The sequence below is a fragment of the Plecotus auritus genome, assembly GCF_963455305.1.
Source record: "Plecotus auritus genome assembly, chromosome: 9".
Taxonomy (NCBI): Eukaryota; Metazoa; Chordata; class Mammalia; order Chiroptera; family Vespertilionidae; genus Plecotus; species Plecotus auritus.
The window spans coordinates 114,243,115-114,264,531 of record NC_137783.1 but is presented as its reverse complement, the minus strand read 5'-3'; the positions used below and the strand labels follow the sequence as shown (position 1 = coordinate 114,264,531).

Below are 21,417 nucleotides of genomic sequence, written 5' to 3'. Positions count from 1 at the left end.
GACACCACACATAGAAAAATTAGCAAAGGACTTGTATGGAGATTTCACAAAGGAGGATATCCAAATTTCTAATGAACATGAAAAGCTTCTCTATTTTCTTAGTCAGAAGGGAAATACACTTAAAATCACTAAGCATTTCTACTATGTACTGACCAGAATGAATAAAATAAAAAATGTTAAGTAGTAGCCAATATGTTGGAGCAACTAGAATCTTCATATATTTCCGGTGAAAGGTAAATTGCTAAAATTATTTTAGAAAATTGTTTAGCAATATCTCAGAAAATAATCATGTATATATTCTATGACCAAAATTCTGATCCTAGAAATATCCTAACAAAAGCATTGCATAAAGCCATCTGAAGATCACAGAAGCACTATATGCAATAATCATAATTGATACAGCTCAAATGTACATTAGTAGTAGAATTTGTAAAGCAAGTGTGATATATTTAAATAGTAAAACACTGTGCAGCAATGAGAATGAACAAATTTTAAGTATAAACAGCAAATAAGCCAGATAGAAAAAGATTACATGTATTCTGACATTACAAAAAAGGAGTGGTAACACAAGAGCTGAATTGTCAAATCAGATTCACATAAATGAATACCAAGGATTTATCCTTATTTTTTATCCTTAGAGTCATTGTTTTCTGTGGGCCACCCAGGGAAGAAAGAAAAAATAGTTTCAGGTCTGCTTTGCTTCCTTGTAAGGAACCACAGTCTACTAGGTGTACTGGTTAATAATGCGGATTTTGTAATCAGAGAAAACAATACAACAAAACAGCATACATATCAAATCGCATATATATGTGAAACTCATCTATTGAAAAAAATCCGCATTATTAACTGGTACACTTGGTATAGAGAAGCAAGAATAACTTCATAGAGAAATGCATGATTTCAGAATGCTGATGCCAGAGCTTTTGAATGGAGTGGTATCTTTGCAATTATAATCATAATTTGTCTTTTAGATAAGATAAAATTGAGTGGTTGGCTGATCTGGTCCTTGAAATGGGCGTTCTCCATTTCTGAAAAAAACAGGTTTTTTATTGTTTAAAGTATTACAAATAGTAGTACATATGTCTCCATTTTTTCCCCATTGACCTTCCCCCGGCCTCCCCTACCCGCCGGCACATGGCACATGCCCTTGCCCCACCCCCACATTGTCTTGTGTCCATTGGTTATGGTTATATGCATGCATACAAGTCCTTCGGTTGATTTCTTACCCCCACCCCCACCCCCAACACTCCCCAGCCTTCCCGCTGTAATTTGACACTTTGTTTGATGCTTCTCTGCCTCTGTATCTATCTTTTTGTTCATCAGGTTATAATGTTCTTTATTATCCGTAAATGAGTGAGATCATGTGGTATTTTTCTTTCCCTGCCTGGCTTATTTCACTTAGCAGAATGCTCTCCAGTCCCATCCATGCTGCTGTAAATAGTAAGAATTCCTTCTTTTTTACAGCAGCGTAGTACTCCATTGTGTAGATGTACCATAGTTTTCTAATTCACTCATCTGCTGAAGGGCATTAGGCTGTTTCCAAATCTTAGCTATGGTGAATTGTGCTGCTATGAACATAGGGGTGGGTGCATATAACCTTTCTGATTGGTGTTTCTGTTTTCTTGGGATATATTCCTAGAAGTGATATCACTGGGTCAAATGGCAATTCCATTTTTATATTTTTGAGGAAATGCCATACTGTTCTCCACAGTGGCTGCACCAGTCTGCATTCCCAGCAGCAGTGAAGAAGGGTTCCTTTTTCTCGGCATCCTCTCCAGCACTTGTCATTTGTCGATGATTGCCATTCTGAGAGGTGTGAGATGGTACCCCATTGTTGTTTTGATTTGCATCTCTTGGATGATTAGTGACTTTGAGCATGTTTTCATGTGTCTCTTGGCTTTCTCAATGTCCTCTTTCAAAAAGTGTCTATTGCCCATTACAGTTTTTAATGTCTTTCTCAATCTGATAGCTCAGAGAAAATAATTTAAGACATGTTTCAACAGCCATATAATCCCAATTTCTTCAAACTGTTTGCTAAGAATTATAAAAGGTGATACACATGTTGGAGCAAGCTCATTTTGGCTCATGAGAGACCTGTGTGTATATCTTTTCCCAACTCCTCATTCAGTGATGTTGTTTTGGTAGAATGAAACAGCTGTGGAGTTACACATATGTTGAGATATTTGCGATTTGACATGTACAGGTACATATCAAATCGAATATATATCAGTGTAAGTCCAGCTATTGAAAAAAATCCGCATTAGTAACCAGTACACCTGGTACTGATCGCTACCAACAACAAATAATTAATTTGAACCACACTTTGATCATAAAGCCACCAGAATGGGTCAGAAGACACAGCAAAGTAATTTTGCTTTATGATAACGCACCATCACACACTTCAAAACCAGTTGAAGACATGTTAAAAGATCTTGCCTGGGAAGTATTAACCCATCTGCCGTATTCACCAGACCTTGTTCCTTCAGATCACCACTGGTTCCAATAGATGGCGAACGCATTTTCTGAGCAGCACTTCAAAACGTACGAAGAAGTGGAAAATTGGGTCTCTGAATGGTTTGCCTCAAAACAAGAAAAGTTCTATTGGGACAGTATCCACAAATTACCTGAAAGATGGGGGAAATGTGTAGCTAGTGATGGACATTACTTTGAATAAAGCACTTTTGATGTTTCTCTTGAAATTATCATGTTTTCTTTGATTGCAAAATCCACATTATTAACTGGTACACCTGGTATGGTGTTAAAAGTCAGGGAGTAGTAACTGGGTGCTGATATGAAGTGGCTTCATATTACTAGCAATATTCTGTTGTTTTTTAATCTGTTTGGTATTGGTACTTAGTGAAAAGGTATTAACCTAAACTTAGCATCTTATGCATTTTCCTAGAAGTTTGCTACACTTTAATAATAGTATATTAACATATATCTCAAGAAATGACTGAAATTTTAAAGGCAATACTTAAAACTTTTAGAAGACCATATGAAAGAAAATCTTCAGTTAATGCTAAGTTTTCTTAAGTATAGCACCAAAGGCACAGTTCTTTTTTTTTCTTACTAAATTAGAAATTAAACTAATACATTATTTAAATATCAAAACCAAACCAAACCAAGGCACTATTCTTAAAAGAAAAAAAAGAAGATGAGTCGGACTGTCTTAAAGTGCACTATTTAGGGAAGAAAAAGACAAATCACAGACTGGGTGAAAATATTTGCAAAACACATATGTGGTAAAAAAATTGTATCCAGAATATATTACAAATTCTCAAACTCAATAATAAGAAAATTTTAAAAATGGGCAAATGATTTGAACAGGCATGTCACCAAAGGAAATTATGTAGATGGCAAATAAACGGATAAAAAATTGCTCAGCATCAGATGACGTCAGGAAAATGCAAACTACAAGCTTTTAAAGAATGGTTTATAAACAATGCCAAGAATGCCAACTTCTGGTGGGCATGTGGACCCACTGATACTCTATACATAGGAAATATCTGTGCCCTCTAGCCAACAACCACCAGGAGTACATTTGTGGTAAAGGAAAAGCAGGGTTTGTTACTTGGTAGAACAGGTGACACCTCATGCAGTGAGGAAATGTTAGGGGACTCAGAGTGTTCAAGAAAGGGTTTGAGGATGAATTTGGACTTGTTTTGGGGATGTTTCTCAGAAGCAGGTGGTTTTAAAAAAAGGCTAATTAATATGTTGGGTATCTTCATAATATCTATAATAATAAAAGTGTAATATGCTAATTAGACCAGATGTCCTTCTGGATGTCCTTCCAGACAACCTTCCAGATGAAGCCAGGGCTGCGAGGGAAGCTCGAGTCCCAGGTGCCAGAGGGAAGCCAGTACTGGCAGCTGGGGGAAGGAAGATCTACTCTTTCACAAATTTCATGCATAGGGTCTCTAGTATACACTAATAAAAGAGAAATATGCAAATTAACCATACCTCTGTGACACCCATCAGTCAATCAGAAGTGAGCATGCAAATTAACCCAACAAAGATGTTAGGTTAATTTGCATACGCAGGCACAGAACAGCCAGGCAGGGCAGGACGCCTGCTATGACGGGGAGGGTGGGGGGCAGAGGGAGCTACAGGAGCAGCGCTCCGGCCGGGAGTGAACACTGCAGGCTCCCGGGTGGCCAGGAGCAAAGCCAGGGGAAGGAAGGCCTATTCTTGCATGAATCTTCATTCAATGGGCCTCTAGTTTATATGTAAAAAGTCAGAGGAATGGAGTGGAGACTAAAGGTATGTTTGATAAAAATAATCCCATATTTCCTGGGAGGACAGTTCTTGGTAGGGGGGCAGTATGCATATTTTCTCTTTGCTCAGGCATGAATATGGAAAGGTCTTGTTTTCACTTCACTACATCATCATGAGCACAGAGTAACCTTGTCTGATGTTCATATTTTGTGAAGTTGTATTTTTTCAGTGGGCATCACCATGGTCAGGGTGTTAATGCCATGCCAGCTTTCAGCTGACAGCTTTTAGAGCTGCCTTTTATCCTTTCTCAAAAAAAGTCATTCATTCTCCTGTGATTCTATACTTATCCAGGCTACACATGGCATCCAATCTTTCTGTAATGTTCCCAATTAATATCTGTTTTTATCTTACTTTGCAGTTTCTATTGTGCCACCTTTCAACTCCTTTCTAAAAGAAAGTGAGTTAGAAAGCTTGGAAGATGTACTGGTTATCTGCATTTCTGTATCTCTATAGTTAGCACCATATAACTTAAAACTTAATTTTTGCATATTTGTGTATTAGTGGTTAGTATTATCTACGCACTCAGAATATAAGCTTTGGAGTGGGAGAAAGATCTATAGATGCAAAACACATCTGAGCAATACTTAATCTTAAATAAACAAGTGCACACTTGCTAACCTGACTTCTAGATCAAGTAAATAAAATTTTCTGGAAAAAAAGTGACACAATCATTAGAGACTGTAACAACCCTGGTGACAAGATGGAAAATTATAGGTTGGCTCAGACATTACCCTTATGGGACTGATGGCAAGAGAGCAATTGTAGATTGTTAGAAAATAAGAAATTCTTGCAAATTGAGACCCTAAGGAGAGAGACTTGAAAGTCCCACAAGATTCCTTTGCCCGTGTGCTTCTTATATGTTCATAAACCTGTGGTGAGAACTTGTAAATTCATTGTCTTCCATGGTCTCATCCCATGGAGCCCAAGAAGAGCAGCTGCTCTTGGTCAGGGAGAGGACTTTCAATCCCAGTGTAAACTTTTCTCCTTGAACCACAGTAATGATGCTGAGACATGCTTGGAGCAGTGATTAGTCAGATTTGCAGAATTCTTTCAATATTGGTTATACCTGGTGAGTTGTCAATAGGCTTAGCTCCTATAGGTATTTGAACATATAGTTTGGGAAGGTTTGGACTTGAATCTATTGATTTAATACTCTCATTCACTTTATGTACAATATAAATATTAATTTGAAGGTGATAAATTAAAATAATTGCATGTTCATTTCAAGTAATTCTACATATTTTAGTGTTTATCATTTTTTTACAAGTATGTCTACTTTTAATGATAAGGAAAAGAAAAAGGAAAAACTAAACAGTCAAACAAGCAAATTGTTTTGTTGAGTTATTGTTGAATTTATCTCCTTTTCTTTTTCTCTCCCTCTCTTCCTTCTGACTTCCTACTTCTCTCCTCTCCTTTCCTCTCCCTCCTTCCCTCTTTCCTTCCCTTTCCCCATTCACTCCCCTAACCAATCCTTCCCTCCCATTTCTAATTCTCATTTTTAGCCTAATTCTACTGAACTTAATCATGCATGCTGCTGGTTAATTTCAGATTTTTTTGTATTTAATATAAAAACAGCATTCTCAACATTTTTCCAAATCAATCATTTTGTTTCTATTTCATTGTCACTAATGGTGAAGAGCTTCAATAGTTTAATACCTTCAGATTCCAAATAGTATATAGCTTTTCAAAACCATAATGAATTTTTCCATCCTGATTTATCAGAACATGTTTATGTACATATTCTCTTTTATTTTAGTTTTCCATATTGGCAAGCAATTTTAGCATTAAATATATAAGCTGTAGGTAAGACACACAGCAACTGAAAAATAGTGAGTGTTTAAAATATCACTTTTTCTTTCCTGTAAAAATTGCTATTGGAGGTAATTGCTACTTACTGACTCTTTCAGTCTATCTGACTTTTACTATTCTACTAATACTAGGGTCTATCTGGGAAAAAGTAAGACAATTTTCTTTCTCTCCCCTAGATCATGTAATTTATTTATTTAGCTATCCACCTTCTATCTATTTGGTATGGATTAGGAGGATGGATCTTATTTTAGTAGCCATATATCTGGTATATGGCAGATGCTTCTGCACTAGGCCTGCTCAGTCATGAGGAACAATTCTAATCTCAGAGAGAAGTACTCCTTTCCTCAGTACTGCAGAACACCGCAAGGAACATATTTCTGGTTTTAGTGTGGGTTCTTGAGCTTTTGTAGTTCATTCTAAGTAGGATGAAAGGCTAGATAGATTTTGCAGTAATTCTTTTTTTTTTATATTTTATTGATTTTTTTACAGAGAGGAAGAGAGGAAGGGAGAGGGATAGAGAGTTAGAAACATCGATGAGAGAGAAACATCGATCAGCTGCCTCCTGTACACCCCCTACTGGGGATGTGCCCGCAACCAAGGTACATGCCTTGACCGGAATCGAACCTGGGACCCTTGAGTCCGCAGGCCGACGCTCTATCCACTGAGCCAAACCGGTTTTGGCTGCAGTAATTCTTTTCCTACTTTCTGTCTTAGTTTATGATCTCCTACATGGAAGCCTCCTGAATTCATTACAAGTCTAAGGTTTTAAGTGTACAATTCTATTGCATATTGTGCCCACCATTCTTCTAACATGAGGACTTTTGATCAGGAGTTAAAATTAATAATTACTTACTTAGTCTTTTATTAGCAAACTAGAGGCCCAGTGCATGAAATACATGCACAGGGGGTCCCTCAGCCTGGCTGGACATCCCTCTTACAATCTGGGACCACTGGCTCCTAACCACTTGCCTGCCTGCCTGCCTGATTGCCCCTAACCCCTCTGCCTGCCTGCCTGATCACCCCTAACTACTCCCCTGCTGGCCTGATCACTCCTAACTCCTCCCCTGCCAGCCTGATTGCCCCTAATTGCTCCCCTGACTGCCTGATCCCCCCCAACCACCTCTGCCTGCCTGCTCTCCTGCTGGCCTGATCACCCCTAATCACCTTTGCCTCGGCCGCTGCACCTCAGGGACCTAGGACCTGGGCCAGCTTCACCTGGGCTTGCCGCAGGCACCCAGGACCATGGCAGCTTTGCCCAGGACGGCCACAGCTGCCAGTGCCTGGGACCGGACAGCTTTGCCCGGGTTGGCCACAGGTGCCTGGGACCCTGGGTGGCTTTCCCTGTGCCTGGCTTTGTCAGGAAGGATGTCCAGAAGGTCGTCCGGAAGACTTTTGGTCTAATTAGCATAGTACCTTTTTATTAGTATAGATGTTTCGAGTGATAGCTGTTGTGCTAGAGAAATAATGACAAATAAAACCACTTCCTGGCCCCCTCTGTAACTGCACAAAGCTCTGGGAACTTGGGCATTTATTATATACCCATACAAAGAGCTCTGTGGTAGAATAAGAGGGTTCTGAGAGGGAATATTAGCAGTGATACACTGATTTCAGTGAATGTCTCTCTGAGAACGGATGTCTAAGGTACAGACCTGGATGATTACTAGTAACAGCAGGATAATGCTGATTCCTCTTGTCTTTTCCTCAAGTCTGCTTTGGGGATCCTTTGAACAGGTACATTTCCATTTTTAGAGATTTTGTCTTTCTTAATGTCTTCCACAGGGTCATGCCTCTTACATTATTAAAATGTACTTTGATTTTCTAAAACCTCAAATGCATTGTGTACTATGCAATGTCTCCACTTCCCTGGCTTCTAGGAAAAGGTCATGTGTCCCATTATTAATATTGTTTCATCTTCTTCAATGGCTATTTTTTATGAATTATAATTAAGAACTTACTTTTGGTTCCCTCTTCTTTAAAAATGTGTATTTAGACCAATCATATTAGTAAAATTCTCAAAAGGTTGTAGAGAATGAGGAAAAATAAACTGGGAAGAAATCTAGGATAAGAAATACACTTATTCAGGAACCAGAATCTGTCCTGTTTCTCTCTTGAGGCTGATGTGAGTAGCAAGTGGTATGATTTGTCTAAAATTTTCTTGTGAAACTGAAGTAATGTTAAATTCTGATATAATACTATATTTTTATAACTGTTCCTTTTCTTCTAATAGCAATGATAACAACAACAACAACATGATACCCCACTTAGAAACAAAGTTGGAAATATTGCAGATTATTTAGAAATGAAATTAGTTCAAGTTGTCTGCTATGAGGAATAGGGGAAATAAATGGGGAGCCTGAAAGGTTCAGTCACTGCCTTAAGCCTGAGTCAATCTCTCTATAAAAAATGGTGGTTTCATATTTAAGATTAATTATGCTGCATTGAATTTTGTGAAATCAGTGGCCCTGTAAGGCAAGATTCTTGTTTCAAAGAACAAAGAAAATATCTTCATCCACTGATGACAAAAATAAAAAGTAACAACACATACTAAGAAGGAGCAAAATAATATGCTTAGATTTTAATGAATGTTATTTATAAGCATGTTGAGAAAGAAAGAGAGGCCCTCTTAAGTAGGACATTATAAATGGAAATGCTCAGCAGCATATATTGGACTCATATTTCTAAATAAACATTCAAATGATATTAAAGGATGCTTCTGAGATCTACAATATTGACAGTGCTCATGGATTGTAATCACTTATTCGTGGGATATAAATTTAATATCCAAATTTATAATTATATATTTCAAAAAGTTAGAACCTAATAAGAATCTTATATCAACTGAGTTGATATACATTCACACCTAAATTAATTTAAATCATCTTGTGCAATGTCCAAATATCCATTTATTTTTTTAAGGAATCTTCTCCTTCACTTATCATATACTAGAGGCCCAGTGCACAAATTTGTGCACCAGTGGGGTCCCTTGGCCTGGCTTGTGATATCAAGCTGAAACTGGTTCTCCGACATCCCCCGAGGGGTCTCGGATTGCAAGAGGGCACAGGTCAGGCCAAGGGACCCAACTGGTGCACAATCAGGGCTGGAGAGGGATGTGGGAGGTTGGCCAGCCGGGGAGGGACCATGGGAGGGCTCCAGGGCATGTCTGGCCAGTCTCGCTCAGTCCCAATTGGTCAGACCCCAGCAGCAAGCTAACCTACTGGTTGGAGTGTCTGCCCCCTGGTGGTCAGTGCACATCATAGCGAGTGGTTGAGTGGCCTTAGCATATCATTAGCATATTACACTTTGATTGGTTGAACGGAAGACCGGATGACCAGACACTTAGCATATTAGGCTTTTATTATATAGGATATTAATGAAAGTAAATGAGAGAAAGAGAAGTCTAAGAGAAAACATGATCTTACTTCTGTGTTCCTTGATAAAATGTACCAATTACATCTTTTTTTTGTTTTGTTTTTTGTTCTTATTCACTATTAGCAGTATTGATGAGGCACTGGGAACCTTTATACAGAACAAAAGATTCCTTCAAATGAGTGGATGTGACCATCAGAAGCCCTTGCCAGTATGTCTCCAGCCAATACATCATGTATTCACCCCTCATCTTTCCTGCTGCTGGGAATCCCAGGACTGGAAAATATGCATCTCTGGCTTGGCTTCCCATTCGGTATAGTGTATCTAATAGCCCTCTGGGGGAATGTCATCATCCTCTTTGTGATCAACACTGAGCACAGCCTTCACCAGCCCATGTTCTACTTGTTGGCCATGCTGGCTCTCACTGACCTCGGCCTGTCCACTGCCACCATTCCCAAAATGCTGAGCATCTTCTGGTTTGGCCTCAGTGAGATTGCCTTTGGGGGATGCTTAGCTCAAATGTTCTTCATACACTTGTTTACAGGCATTGAAACATTCATGCTTGTAGCCATGGCTTTTGATCGCTATGTTGCCATTTGCCACCCACTTCATTACAACACAATTCTCACCAACAGAACTATTTGTATTATTACTGTTGTAGGCATGCTGAAAAATTTTGTGCTTGTTTTTCCACTTGTATTTCTTCTTTTAAGGCTTTCATTCTGTGGGCATAATATTATACCCCATACCTACTGCGAGCACATGGGCATTGCCCGTCTGGCTTGTGTCAGCATAAAGGTCAATATAATATTTGGATTAATCCTTATCTCCATGATACTTCTGGATGTTATTTTGATTGCTATCTCATATGTGACGATTCTACATGCTGTCTTCAGACTCCCATCCTGGGAGGCCAGGCTCAAAGCTCTCAATACCTGTGGTTCCCATGTCTGCGTCATCTTAGCTTTCTTTACTCCAGCCTTTTTCTCCTTTATGACTCACCGATTTGGCCACAATATTCCACGTTATATCCACATCCTCCTGGCTAATTTTTATGTGATAATTCCTCCTGCTCTCAACCCCATTATTTATGGCGTGAGAACCAAGCAGATTCGAGATCGGGTGGTAACAATCTTCCTTTTTAAGGATGTTTGACTCTGAGCACTTGATTTGGAAATATTCCTTAAATCTTCCCATCTTTCCCATCCTTAAAAAGGGGAAGTGTCCTTAAGCTATTATAGAGTAAATGCTTTACAGAATATGATGTGAAACACAATGTTCTCTCAGTTATGGGCAGCATCAAATTGGAGATAAATTTACATAGCAAATATTTGTTCCTAGACTAAATAAAAATATTTTTTAAGTAAATAGGTACCATTTATTTCTGTAATGGTTATTAAAATCAGGGTTTGAAGATAAAGACTTATTGAAACTCATGTACAGTACTAGTAAACAGTCTCTTTATTTAGAATTCATTGATTATGGTAGAGGAGTGCTATGTTGTCAAGAACTATCACAATTGTAATGGGACTGACTACACAATGCTTGGTGTGTATTCCAGGAGCACTAGTCAAAGAAGTTAAACACAGATCTTATTTCTTCCATGACAAAGCTGGGTATTTTAATCATGTAACTAGATGGAAGAAATAATCAGTAAGCCATCATAGGCATTTTGTACTTCATTTTTATAAATTTTGAAATAGCAACTGTATCAATTACATAGAGTCAAATATCTGAAAGGACCCGTGAGACTTCACAGGGTATACTCATTTTAGGCTTTCAGGTCAAGGTAAAGCATAGCAGGAGAAAGAAACAGATATTGTAGGTAAACACAACTTCTGAGACCCTTTCTCAGTTGCACAGGATGTGCTTTACCTTTAACTAGAGGCCCAGTGCACGAAATTCGTGCATGGGGGGTGCGTGTCCCTCAGCCCAGACTGCACTGTCTCCAATCTGGGACCCCTTGAGGGATGCCTTATTGCCTGTTTAGGCCGGATCCCAGCAGTCAGACATCCCTCTCACAATCCAGGACTGCTGGCTCCTAACAGCTCGCCTGCCTGCCTGCCTGATTGCCCCTAACTGCTTCTGCTTGCCAGCCTGATCACCCCCTAACCACTCCCATGCCAGCCTGATCAATGCCTAACTGCTCCCCTGCCAGCCCTATTGCCCCTATCTGCCCTCCCCTGCAGGCCTGGTCCCCCCCAACTGTCCTCCACTGCAGGCCTGGTTTCCCCCCCCAACTGCCCTTCCCTTCAGGCCTGGTCCTCCCCAACTGTCCTCCCCTGGAGGCCTGGGCACCCCCAACTGCCCTCCTCTGCTGGCCCATCAACCCTAACTGCCCTCCCCTGCAGGCCTGGTCCCCCCCAATTGCCCTCCCTTGCAGGCCTGGTCACCCCTAACTGCACTCTCCCACTGGCCTGATTGCCCACAACTGCCCTCCCCTGCTGGCCATCTTGTGGCGGCCATCTTGTGTCCACATCGGGGCAGCCATCTTGTGTGTTGGAGTGATGGTCAATTTGCATATTACCTTTTTATTAGATAGGATGTGAACCACCCTAAATTGTGCAAGCCAAGGCACAGTTTACTCAGGGTCTTTTAAACCTTACTGGTGGCATAGTCAAACTGTGTTGGCCTCATTCAATCAGCTGAGTGCCTGAATAGAACAAAATACTGACCTTCCCCAAGCAAGAGATAATTCTGCTAGCTGCTGAGTATATGTCTTTAAATTATGCTGTCTGAAAATGGGTAAATAACCACAGGATGGTTCTGGGGACACATTAGCTCCCTGTGAGATGGACCTGCCCTAAAACTCCATTGATCAACTTACCTTCAGAAGTCCCTACTCGGCATGTACAGACTTTATATATATATACTAGAGGCCCGGTGCACAAAATTCATGAATGAGGGGGCATCCCCTCAGCCAAGCCAGCACCCTCTCTAATCCGGGACTCCTTGAGAGATGTCTGACATCCCTCTCACAATCCAGAACCACTGGCTCCTAACAGCTCACCTGCCTGCCTGCCTGCCCCCCCTTGCTGGCCTGGTCATCCCTAACTGCCCCCCTGCCAGCCTGGTCACCCCCAACTGTCCCCCCACACCGGCCTGGTCACCCCTAACTGCCTCCTCCACCGGCCTGGTTGCCCCTTCCTCCCCCCCTCCCCTTCCGGCCTGGTCACCTTACGCAGCCTGCTTTTCAGTTGTTTGGTTGTGCCTCACTAACCCCCCTGCTGGCCTGATCACCCCATGCAGCTTGCCTCTCGGTCGTTTGGTAGCCCCTCACTAACCCCCGTACTGGCCTAGTTGCCCCATGCAGTCTGTACTGTCGTCCGTTCAGTTGCGATGGTCACTTAGGCTTTTATATATATAGATATATATATTTCCTAGAATACATTATTGAGAAAATGATAGAAAATGAAAGCTCTGGACCAAGAGAAGTTACATGCAACTCATAGATCAGATAATGAATTTTTATGCAGAATATGAAGAAATTTTACAAGTCAATCTTAAAAAGACAAAACCCTATTAAAATAAGGTAAAATTTTAATACATATTTCACAAGCAGTATACAAATAGTCACTAAGCATATGAAAAGATGCTCACCATCATTGGTCATTAGGGAAATGTAAATTGAAACCACAGTAGATAGCAATACAATTAAAATGGCTAAAATTAAAAAGACTGGCACTACCAAATGTTAGCAAGGATATGGAGCAATCAGAACTCTCATTGATTGCTAATTAGGTGCAAAATGAAAAAGATTTTGGAGGACAATTTTGTAGTTTTAAAAATTTTGTTTAACATACATCTATCATATGATCCAACTAAAGTACTCCTTGGTATGTACCCAAAAGAAAACAATTGTTCACACAAATACTTGTACCTGGATGTTCATAGCAGCTTTATTTGTAATAGTTTCAAAATGGAAAAAAAACACACACACACACACTGATAAACATACATGATATTTCAACATAATTACACAAGGGGAAAAAACTTTTTTATATACAACACTCCTCACATTATACTATATATGTATCCTAAGATAACTAGTCAAACTTATTTCAGTTAATAAAGAAATGAGTTAAAGGTAAGAACTCAAGGTGGTGCAAAATTAGCCATATGAATATTGCTAGACCATTGAATATGATTCTTTTTTTTGTTTATTTGTTTTTTTCATAAGCATATGCCTTTATTTACACACCTGGAAAAATGACAACCATGATATAGTAAATGGTGAGGGAGAATGAAACCAACATACAAGTCTGGAGTTCTCACCAGATCCTTCTGTGATCATATCAGCTATCATTAATAACTGATAATAATCTTTTCACACATATCCCCATCCTTCTCTCTCCAGAGCTGTGAGCTTGCTCTCTATCTACGAGTCTGTCTCTATTTTGTTTGTTAGTTCATTACACTCCACATATGAGTGAAATCATATGGTAGAGACCCTAGCAGCTATGGGACCTCTTTTCCTGATTTGGTGACTATTGAGACTCATGGTTATGTTCAGCCCTTCAGACAAGTCTCATTCCACTTGGAATGAGCTTGACCATGGCCTTAGCCTACTATTGCCTCCAATTAATTACCCCATTCTTGACATAACTACTTAAAGTCTCACCCATTCAGATTTATGATGGGGTAGCCTATATTTCTAGCTCAGGTCCTAAAAAATTAAGGTGGAGTTGAAGAGTCCAGCTATAGGCTGACAATGTACATATAATTTTGGGGGCCCAACCATTGGCAATTACCTCACAGGGCAGGCATCACATGGTAAAGATGCCCTCCCACAGCAGACTTGGTACACAGCCAGTTCATTGCTGTCTCACGCCATGCTCTTTTGCATAGTTATATTCTTAGCCCAGGCCCCTCCATTTGGAAGTCTCCTTATGGAGAAAGCTTGAAGACACTTTTCTGCACTCTGATTCAGTTCTCTGTATTTTTTTTTTCACTCCTAGCCCTTCCCCTTTGAGCTACCTGTGGCCCCCGTGTACAAAACTGCAGGAGGCTTTTATTCAAAGCTCCCTTAGCAGTGAGTCAACCCCCATGTCTGTGCTGATCCACCTGACCCTCAGCTTGTGCACCGGGGGGGGGGGGGGGGCGGGGGGGGAGGGGAAATGGAGTGGAGAAGTTAGTTCTTCCTGTTTAGTCTCTGCCTTATGCTATTGTAATAAATTATTCAAGGCTTCACTGTTCTTTTAATTTTTGCATGTTTTTAATTGGATACTTTGATGCCTGACTACTTAGCCATCTCCATCTCTGACATTCTCACAATCCAGGTATCAGGTCTAGAGCTTTCCCCTCTGCATTACCTCTGGACTTCTGAATGGCAATCACAGCACCTTGTACTGCTGAGCCATTAATGAGTGAGGTGGGTGAGTCCTGTGGGAAGCTTGGATGGGCTCAGGAGAATCTCAGGGCTTAAGAAGCTTTCAACCTACAAGATCATCCAGGAAAGAGTGACCGAGAGAATAAATTAAGGTAACTAGATGGAGAAGCACAAAAGGCAGTTCAAAAGAAAGAGTGCTATCAGAGGGGATCCCACACTCAGATGATACTGCAAACCACCAGGATATGTGGAAGCAGGCAATGTATATGTATATATCAACATAGCCTCAATATACAAAATATTAACTAAGAAGCAAGGAAACATTAACAAAACAAAATGAGACATTTAAATACATCCATTATCATTAACAAGTCTAGAGATTAAAATGAATAAAGAATAGTGAGTTTAACACACATAATTTACAAATTGTAAAGCTTGCAAAATAATGGCACCCAAATGATCTCCTCATCCTAAAGCCTTGTGATTGTGTTATGGTACACAGCAAGGGGGAATAGTTTCAGATGACTGTCAGATAATCTGTAGACCTGAAAATAGGGAATTATCTTGGATGACTCATTGGCTCCAAGGTAACCACATGAATTCTTAAAAGTAGAAGAGGAGAGTCAGATGGAAATGTGAGTATGGAAGAAGGGCAGAAGTAACACTGTTGGCTATGAAGATGGAGAAAATGGGCTTCTAGATGCTAGAAGACACAGGAAAAGATGTTCTCTTCCAGAGCTTTCAGAACTGAAAGCAGCCTTCTCAACACCTTGATTTGAGCCCAGTGAGACCTGTGCTGGACTCCTGAATTATAAAAACTATAAGATAATAAATTTGTGGTGTTTTAAGTTATGGAGTCTGTTGTAATCTATACTGTATATAAAAAGAGCCAGGGTCGTAACATCCACAATGACTGGAGGTTCAACTGAATGCTAGGCTACGTGCACAGCAGGTGAGTGGGCTGAACTGCTGACCTCTCGGAGAGAGAGAGGCGGGGCTGATCATCATCAGCAGCAGGGTGATGAGACCCTGCTTCTCTCTCTGGGCCTCGCCAGCAGCCAAGCCTCTCTCTCTCCCAGAGGTCAGCAGTTCAACCCACTTGCCAGCAGCCTGGGGTGGCTGCTGATCAGCCCTGCCTCTATGATCAGGCCCAGAGATAGGCCTGGAGATGCTGACTGGCATAGAAACTGACCAATCAGAACCAAATCTGGGTGAAGTGCGAGGAGCCAATGGCTGCCTAAGAGGTGGAGCTTTTGATGCTGACTGGCATAGAAACCAACCAATCAGAACCAAATCTGGGTGAACTGCGAATGCAGAACCTAAGGTGGGGGCTGAGAAGGGGTTTTAAGGGCAACAGCTATTTGGTGTCAGGTGTAAGAAAGTGACTCAATTTTTCAATGACCAGTTTGGCAGTATAGTGCATATGGCTGGCTATCAGTCCAGATATAGGAATTATGTGTTTTTGTCTGCCAAGAGCATCTCCTCCTGCTGAAAAAGGCTCCCCCCTCCCCCCATTTAAGCCATCCTATCCTATATAATCTATCTATACTAATAAAAGGGTAATACGCTAATTAGACCAGGTCAACCGGCCATCTTTCAGACATCGGAATTCCTTCCGGACAAAGCCATGGTGGTGGGGGCCAAGGCAGAGGCAGTTAGGGGTGATCAGGCCTGCAGAGGAGGGCAGTTAGGGGTGACCAGGCAGGCAGGCAGTTAGGGGTGATCAGGCCAGCAGGGGAGGGCAGTTAGGGGCAATCAGGCAGGTAGGCAGAGGGGTTAGGGGCGATCAGGCAGGCAGGTAGGCAAGTGGTTAGGAGCCAGTCATCCAGGATTGCTAGAGGGATGTCAGACTTCTGATTTAGGCCCGATCCCATAGGGCAATCAGACATCCCCCGAGGGGTCCCAGATTGGAGAGGGTGCAGGCCGGGCTGAGGAACCCCCCTCTGTGCATGAATTTCATGCACCAGGCTCTAGTTTGTTATAATAGCTATAGAAAACAAATATTCTGCATTCAATAAAAGGGTATTTGTATTTTTTATTGAGTTATAATTGACATATAACATTATATTAAGTTCAGGGGTGTAAAATAATGATTTGATATTTGTAAATATTGTGAAAAGATCATTATTATTTAATGTCTAGTTAACATCCATCACCCACATAATTACAATGTTTTCTTGTGATGAGAACTTTTAAGAACTACTTTTTAGCGACTTTCAAATGTACACTACAATATATTTTTTACTATAGTTACTATACTATACATTGCATACTAGTAGTTATGACTTACTTATTTTTATGCCTGGAAGTTTGCACTTTTTGACCACCTCTACCCATTTAGCACCAACCCACACCTTTAGCAACCACCAATCTGTTTCCTGTATCTATTTTGAGCTCAGTTTTTTTTAGATTCTACATATAAATAAAATCATACAGTACTTGTATTTCTCTGTCTAACTTATTTCACTTAGCATAGTGCCCTTAAGGTCCATCAGTGTTGTGGCAAATGGCAGATGGACCAGTGCATATGGCTGGCTATCAGTCCAGATATAGGGATTATGTGCTTTTGTCTGCCAAAAGCATCTCCTCCTGCTGAAAAAGGAACCCCCCACAGTGTTGTGGCAAATGGCAGATGGCAGAACTTCCTTTTTATGGCTGAGTAATATTCTATTGTATATATACCATATTTTATGTATCCGTTCACCCACCAGTGGACACTTAGGTGGCTTCAATATCTTATATATTGTAAATAATGCCACAATAAACATGGGGGTGCATATATATTTTCAAGTTAGTATTTTTATTTCCTTTGGAGAAATATCTAGAAGTGGAATTGCTGGATTATATGGTAGTTCTAGTTTTAGCTTTTTGAAGAACATTAATACTGTTTTCCATAATGGCTGCACCAATTTGTATTCCTATCTGCAATGCAGAAGTATCCCCTTTTCTCCACACCCTCACTCACCCTTATTATTTTTGATAATAGCCTTTCTAACAAAAGCAAGGTGATGTCATATGTAGTTTTGTATTTCCCTGATGATTAGTGATTTTGAGCACTTTTTGATGTGGGTGTTGGCCAACTGTTTATCTTCTTTGGAAGATAATATTTTTAAGTAAAAATTCAATTATTAAGCACTTACACTGTGAGTAGCAACATACCATTAGGTAAACATTAACCAAATGCATATCATTGGTCAAAAACTATAAAACATGGGTAAGATACTGAGGCTAATCTGAAAAGCCACAAAGAAGTGCAAGTTGAAAGGGCTCAACATTACACAGCACTTAATAATTAATGAATGCATGAATGAATAAAATGTATGAATCTAAAAATAATTACTCTCTCTAGCATTAGATTTGACCTTTGAAAACATAATTGACATGTATAGGATTTCACTCATTTAGGCGTGTTCATTCTTGAGTAGCCTATCTTCCCTGCCATATTGATGTTTCTATGAAATTCTCTATCTCTCACTCTCTCCCTCTTTCTGAGATGGAGATAGATTGATTAAAATATAAATATATTTACATTTATATGTGTTTTGCAGTATTGCATGTATACACATCTACAGACAGACCAGTTAACTTTGAACAATAAGTTACTTGATGAGAGATCTGCATCTACATGATGACTCTGAGAAAACTCCATGCAAAATTTCTCCAAATGCTTCTTCTTATAAGACCCTTAAAATGTCATGTACATTTCTATATTTATATTTACATGACATCAGATTCTGGTACATAATAAAGTATCAATAAGATTGTGGATAAAAATAATTAAGCAAGTAAGAAAGGAAAGAATGAATCTGTTACAAGTATTAAAAACCTGTAGTCCTTGATGTAGGCATGTGTATAAATTGGGCAATGTGGCCAGCACAATTGACTTCCTGAAAATAAAAAGAAGCATTTTATTCCACACAATCCTATTTAAAGACCTAATCCTAATAAAATCTTGTAACTAAATTATCCAAAATTTGTAGGTATTCCATAAATTTTTATGATTGCTTTGACAGTAATCACATTATATATTCTAGTTGGGATATCTAAAGAAATTATAAATAAAATAATAGTAAGTTCAAAGTCTTTTTGTTGTTGCTGCAAGCGCCTGTAATTGAGAAACACATTGCTTTTCCCTATTTTAAAATGAGTATCTATGAGAGAGTTTATGTTGGCCTTTTTTCAAAAAGAAGCTTGAAACCCACTCCCGAATCTGCTTAGTTCTCACTCCATAGATGACAGGATTTAGGGCCGGGGGAACAACAACATATAAATTGGCCAGGAGAATGTGAATGTATGTGGGAACATTCCTGCCAAACCGATGGGTCATGAAGGAGAAGAAAGCTGGAGTGAAGAAGGCTAGGATAACACAGATATGGGAGCCACAAGTATTAAGAGCTTTGAGCCTGGCATCCCGAGAGGGAAAGCGAAAGACAGCTTGGAGTATTCTCACATAGGAGATGACAATCAGAACCACATCAACAAACACCATTGATATAAGAATTAATCCAAATATCATGTTTACCTTTATATTGGAACAAGCCAGCCGAGCAATCCCCATGTGCTCACAGTATGTGTGGGGGATTCTACGGTGTCCACAGAAGGGAAGCCTCAAGATGAGAAACACCAGAGGAATAACCAAAATGAAATTGACACCAAACACCACCACAAGGATGAGGCCAATAGTTCTGTTAGTGAGAATCAGGCTGTACCGCAGAGGGTTGCAGATGGCAACATAGCGATCAAAGGCCATGGCAACCAACACGACAGTCTCCATAGCAGTGAATATATGAATGAAGAACATCTGGGTGACACAACCCCCAAAGCTAATCTCGTTTAAAGAAAACCAGAATATGCCCAACATCTTTGGGATAGTAGATGTGGACAGGCCCAGATCAATGGAGGCTAACATAGCAAGGAAATAAAACATGGGCTGATGAAGACTGTGCTCATTCTTGATCACAAACAGGATAGTGATGTTCCCCAAAAGGGCAATCAAATATACAGAACAAAAAGGAAACCCGATCCAAAAGTGCATCTCTTCAAGGCCTGGAACTCCCAGCAGGAAGAAAGAGGAAGGGTGGAAGTTGGTGTCATTGGAGGGGGACATTCCCTCTCTGTTTTTTCTTTGCAATCAAGGAAAAACAAACACATTATCAAAACATTTAAAGTCAAACCACATCAAATAAAATAATATAATAAATTTGAAACAGCAATGAGCAGGAAATTGTGAAGATTATATACCATCCTTGAAAGTATGGACTCATTAAGATATGAAAAAATACTAACAATTCTGTTAAGTATAGCAAAGAAATCAGACAAAATCTCTCACTTTCTAATATTAAATATTATTAAAATATGTATCATTGTGTAAATGTGTATAGGTAGATAGATAGATAAATACAGATGTAGATGTAGGAGATATAAGTACCTTAAAGGAAAACAACAATGGCAATTGAGTAATGATGAAACTGGTGTCATTTTAAATTTATCATGCGGAAGTCTTAACAAAGTGACACCTAAGCAGATATAAAAGTGCAATATGGGGATGATTTTAAAGTAAAGTTAATAATGAACATTAGGTATCTTTAAGACACGAGATGACACTTCAATTTGAATTCTAGAAGGAATATTCTTTTAGCCCTCTGGTATGTGAACAGCTTTAATAAGGTGTGAAACAAGGGCTTTAGAAAAGTCAATAACTTTCTGAGGAAACAGGAATCAGGTTTGTGAGGAGGAGTAAAGAAAAAATCAAACTCTTCCTCTTCTTCCCTATTTTTTTTTCCCCGTGATACATGGCTGGTGTGGTAAGTCGGAGTTGGGGGTACTTTTGCTTGAAACGTTCCCCTAGCTAAGTGAGAGTCAGGTAAGACAAAGGAAGAACTTACTTCTAAGGGTTTGCTCAAGTTTTCTATTGAAATTTCTATAGAAATTTATTCTACAAATTCTGGATAGAAAGAAAACGTACGTTAAAAAAGATTAACCAAAGAACTTATATGCATATATCCATAACCCATGGACACAGACTGTAGTGTGGTGAAGGCCTGAGATAGGGTCAGAAGTGGGGTGGTGGGGGTCAATGCGGGTGGGAGGGATGGGACAACTGTAATACTTTCAACAATAAAGATAAATAAATAAAAAAACACATTCTGTTTGACCTACACTTTAAAAAAACTGAAATTAAGAAGAAATAAAGTAGGACACTGTACCCTACCAAGAATATTAAAATAATAGCTACCTTATAGGCCTGTGTTTCACAGCTTCAGTTTCAGAGGTTTCTAGTTTGTCACTTATTTCTCAAACCTTATTTCTGGTGCCTCAGTCCCAGAGCTCAGCTTTGAGTAGCATCACCTGTCTTAGCCATGACCATGATCCCTTTAGGATCAGATTATAGCAGTATCTCTCCTGACTTTATTTGTGACGCCTACAAAGGAACATCAATGTTTATGCTCTGATAGGCTTCCAACCCCCAGCTCATCTCCCACAGGACCATTAATCCCTAGGGTCTGGAAGGTTCCTCTTTCTGAAAGAAATAGTTTATTCTCCTGTGACTATATTTCTGAACCATGGGATCTATGGCTACCACCTTCTATTATTAGTCTCCACTTTGGACCAACCCCACAGACTCCACCCCTGAGTTT

The 21,417-nt window shown here is 39.8% G+C and overlaps 2 protein-coding genes across 2 annotated transcripts in view; one reads left to right on the top strand and one right to left on the bottom strand.

The window, feature by feature from the left end:
- LOC308233679 (olfactory receptor 52E8-like) overlaps nt 1-19,886 on the bottom strand; it is a gene marked incomplete at both ends in the record, with an annotated part of 54,526 nt that extends 34,640 nt beyond the window's left edge. The window contains one exon of the mRNA XM_080640651.1: nt 19,489-19,886. Within this exon, the coding sequence (XP_080496777.1) occupies nt 19,489-19,886 (398 nt within the window). The remainder of the gene's footprint in view (nt 1-19,488) is intronic.
- On the top strand, nt 9,664-10,605 carry LOC308233385 (olfactory receptor 52E8-like; the record flags this gene model as incomplete). The annotated part of the gene is made up of 1 exon (XM_080640316.1): nt 9,664-10,605. The coding sequence occupies one exon, from the start codon at nt 9,664-9,666 to the stop codon at nt 10,603-10,605; it is 942 nt and encodes a 313-aa protein (XP_080496442.1).
- Nucleotides 19,887-21,417: the final 1,531 nt, after the last annotated feature.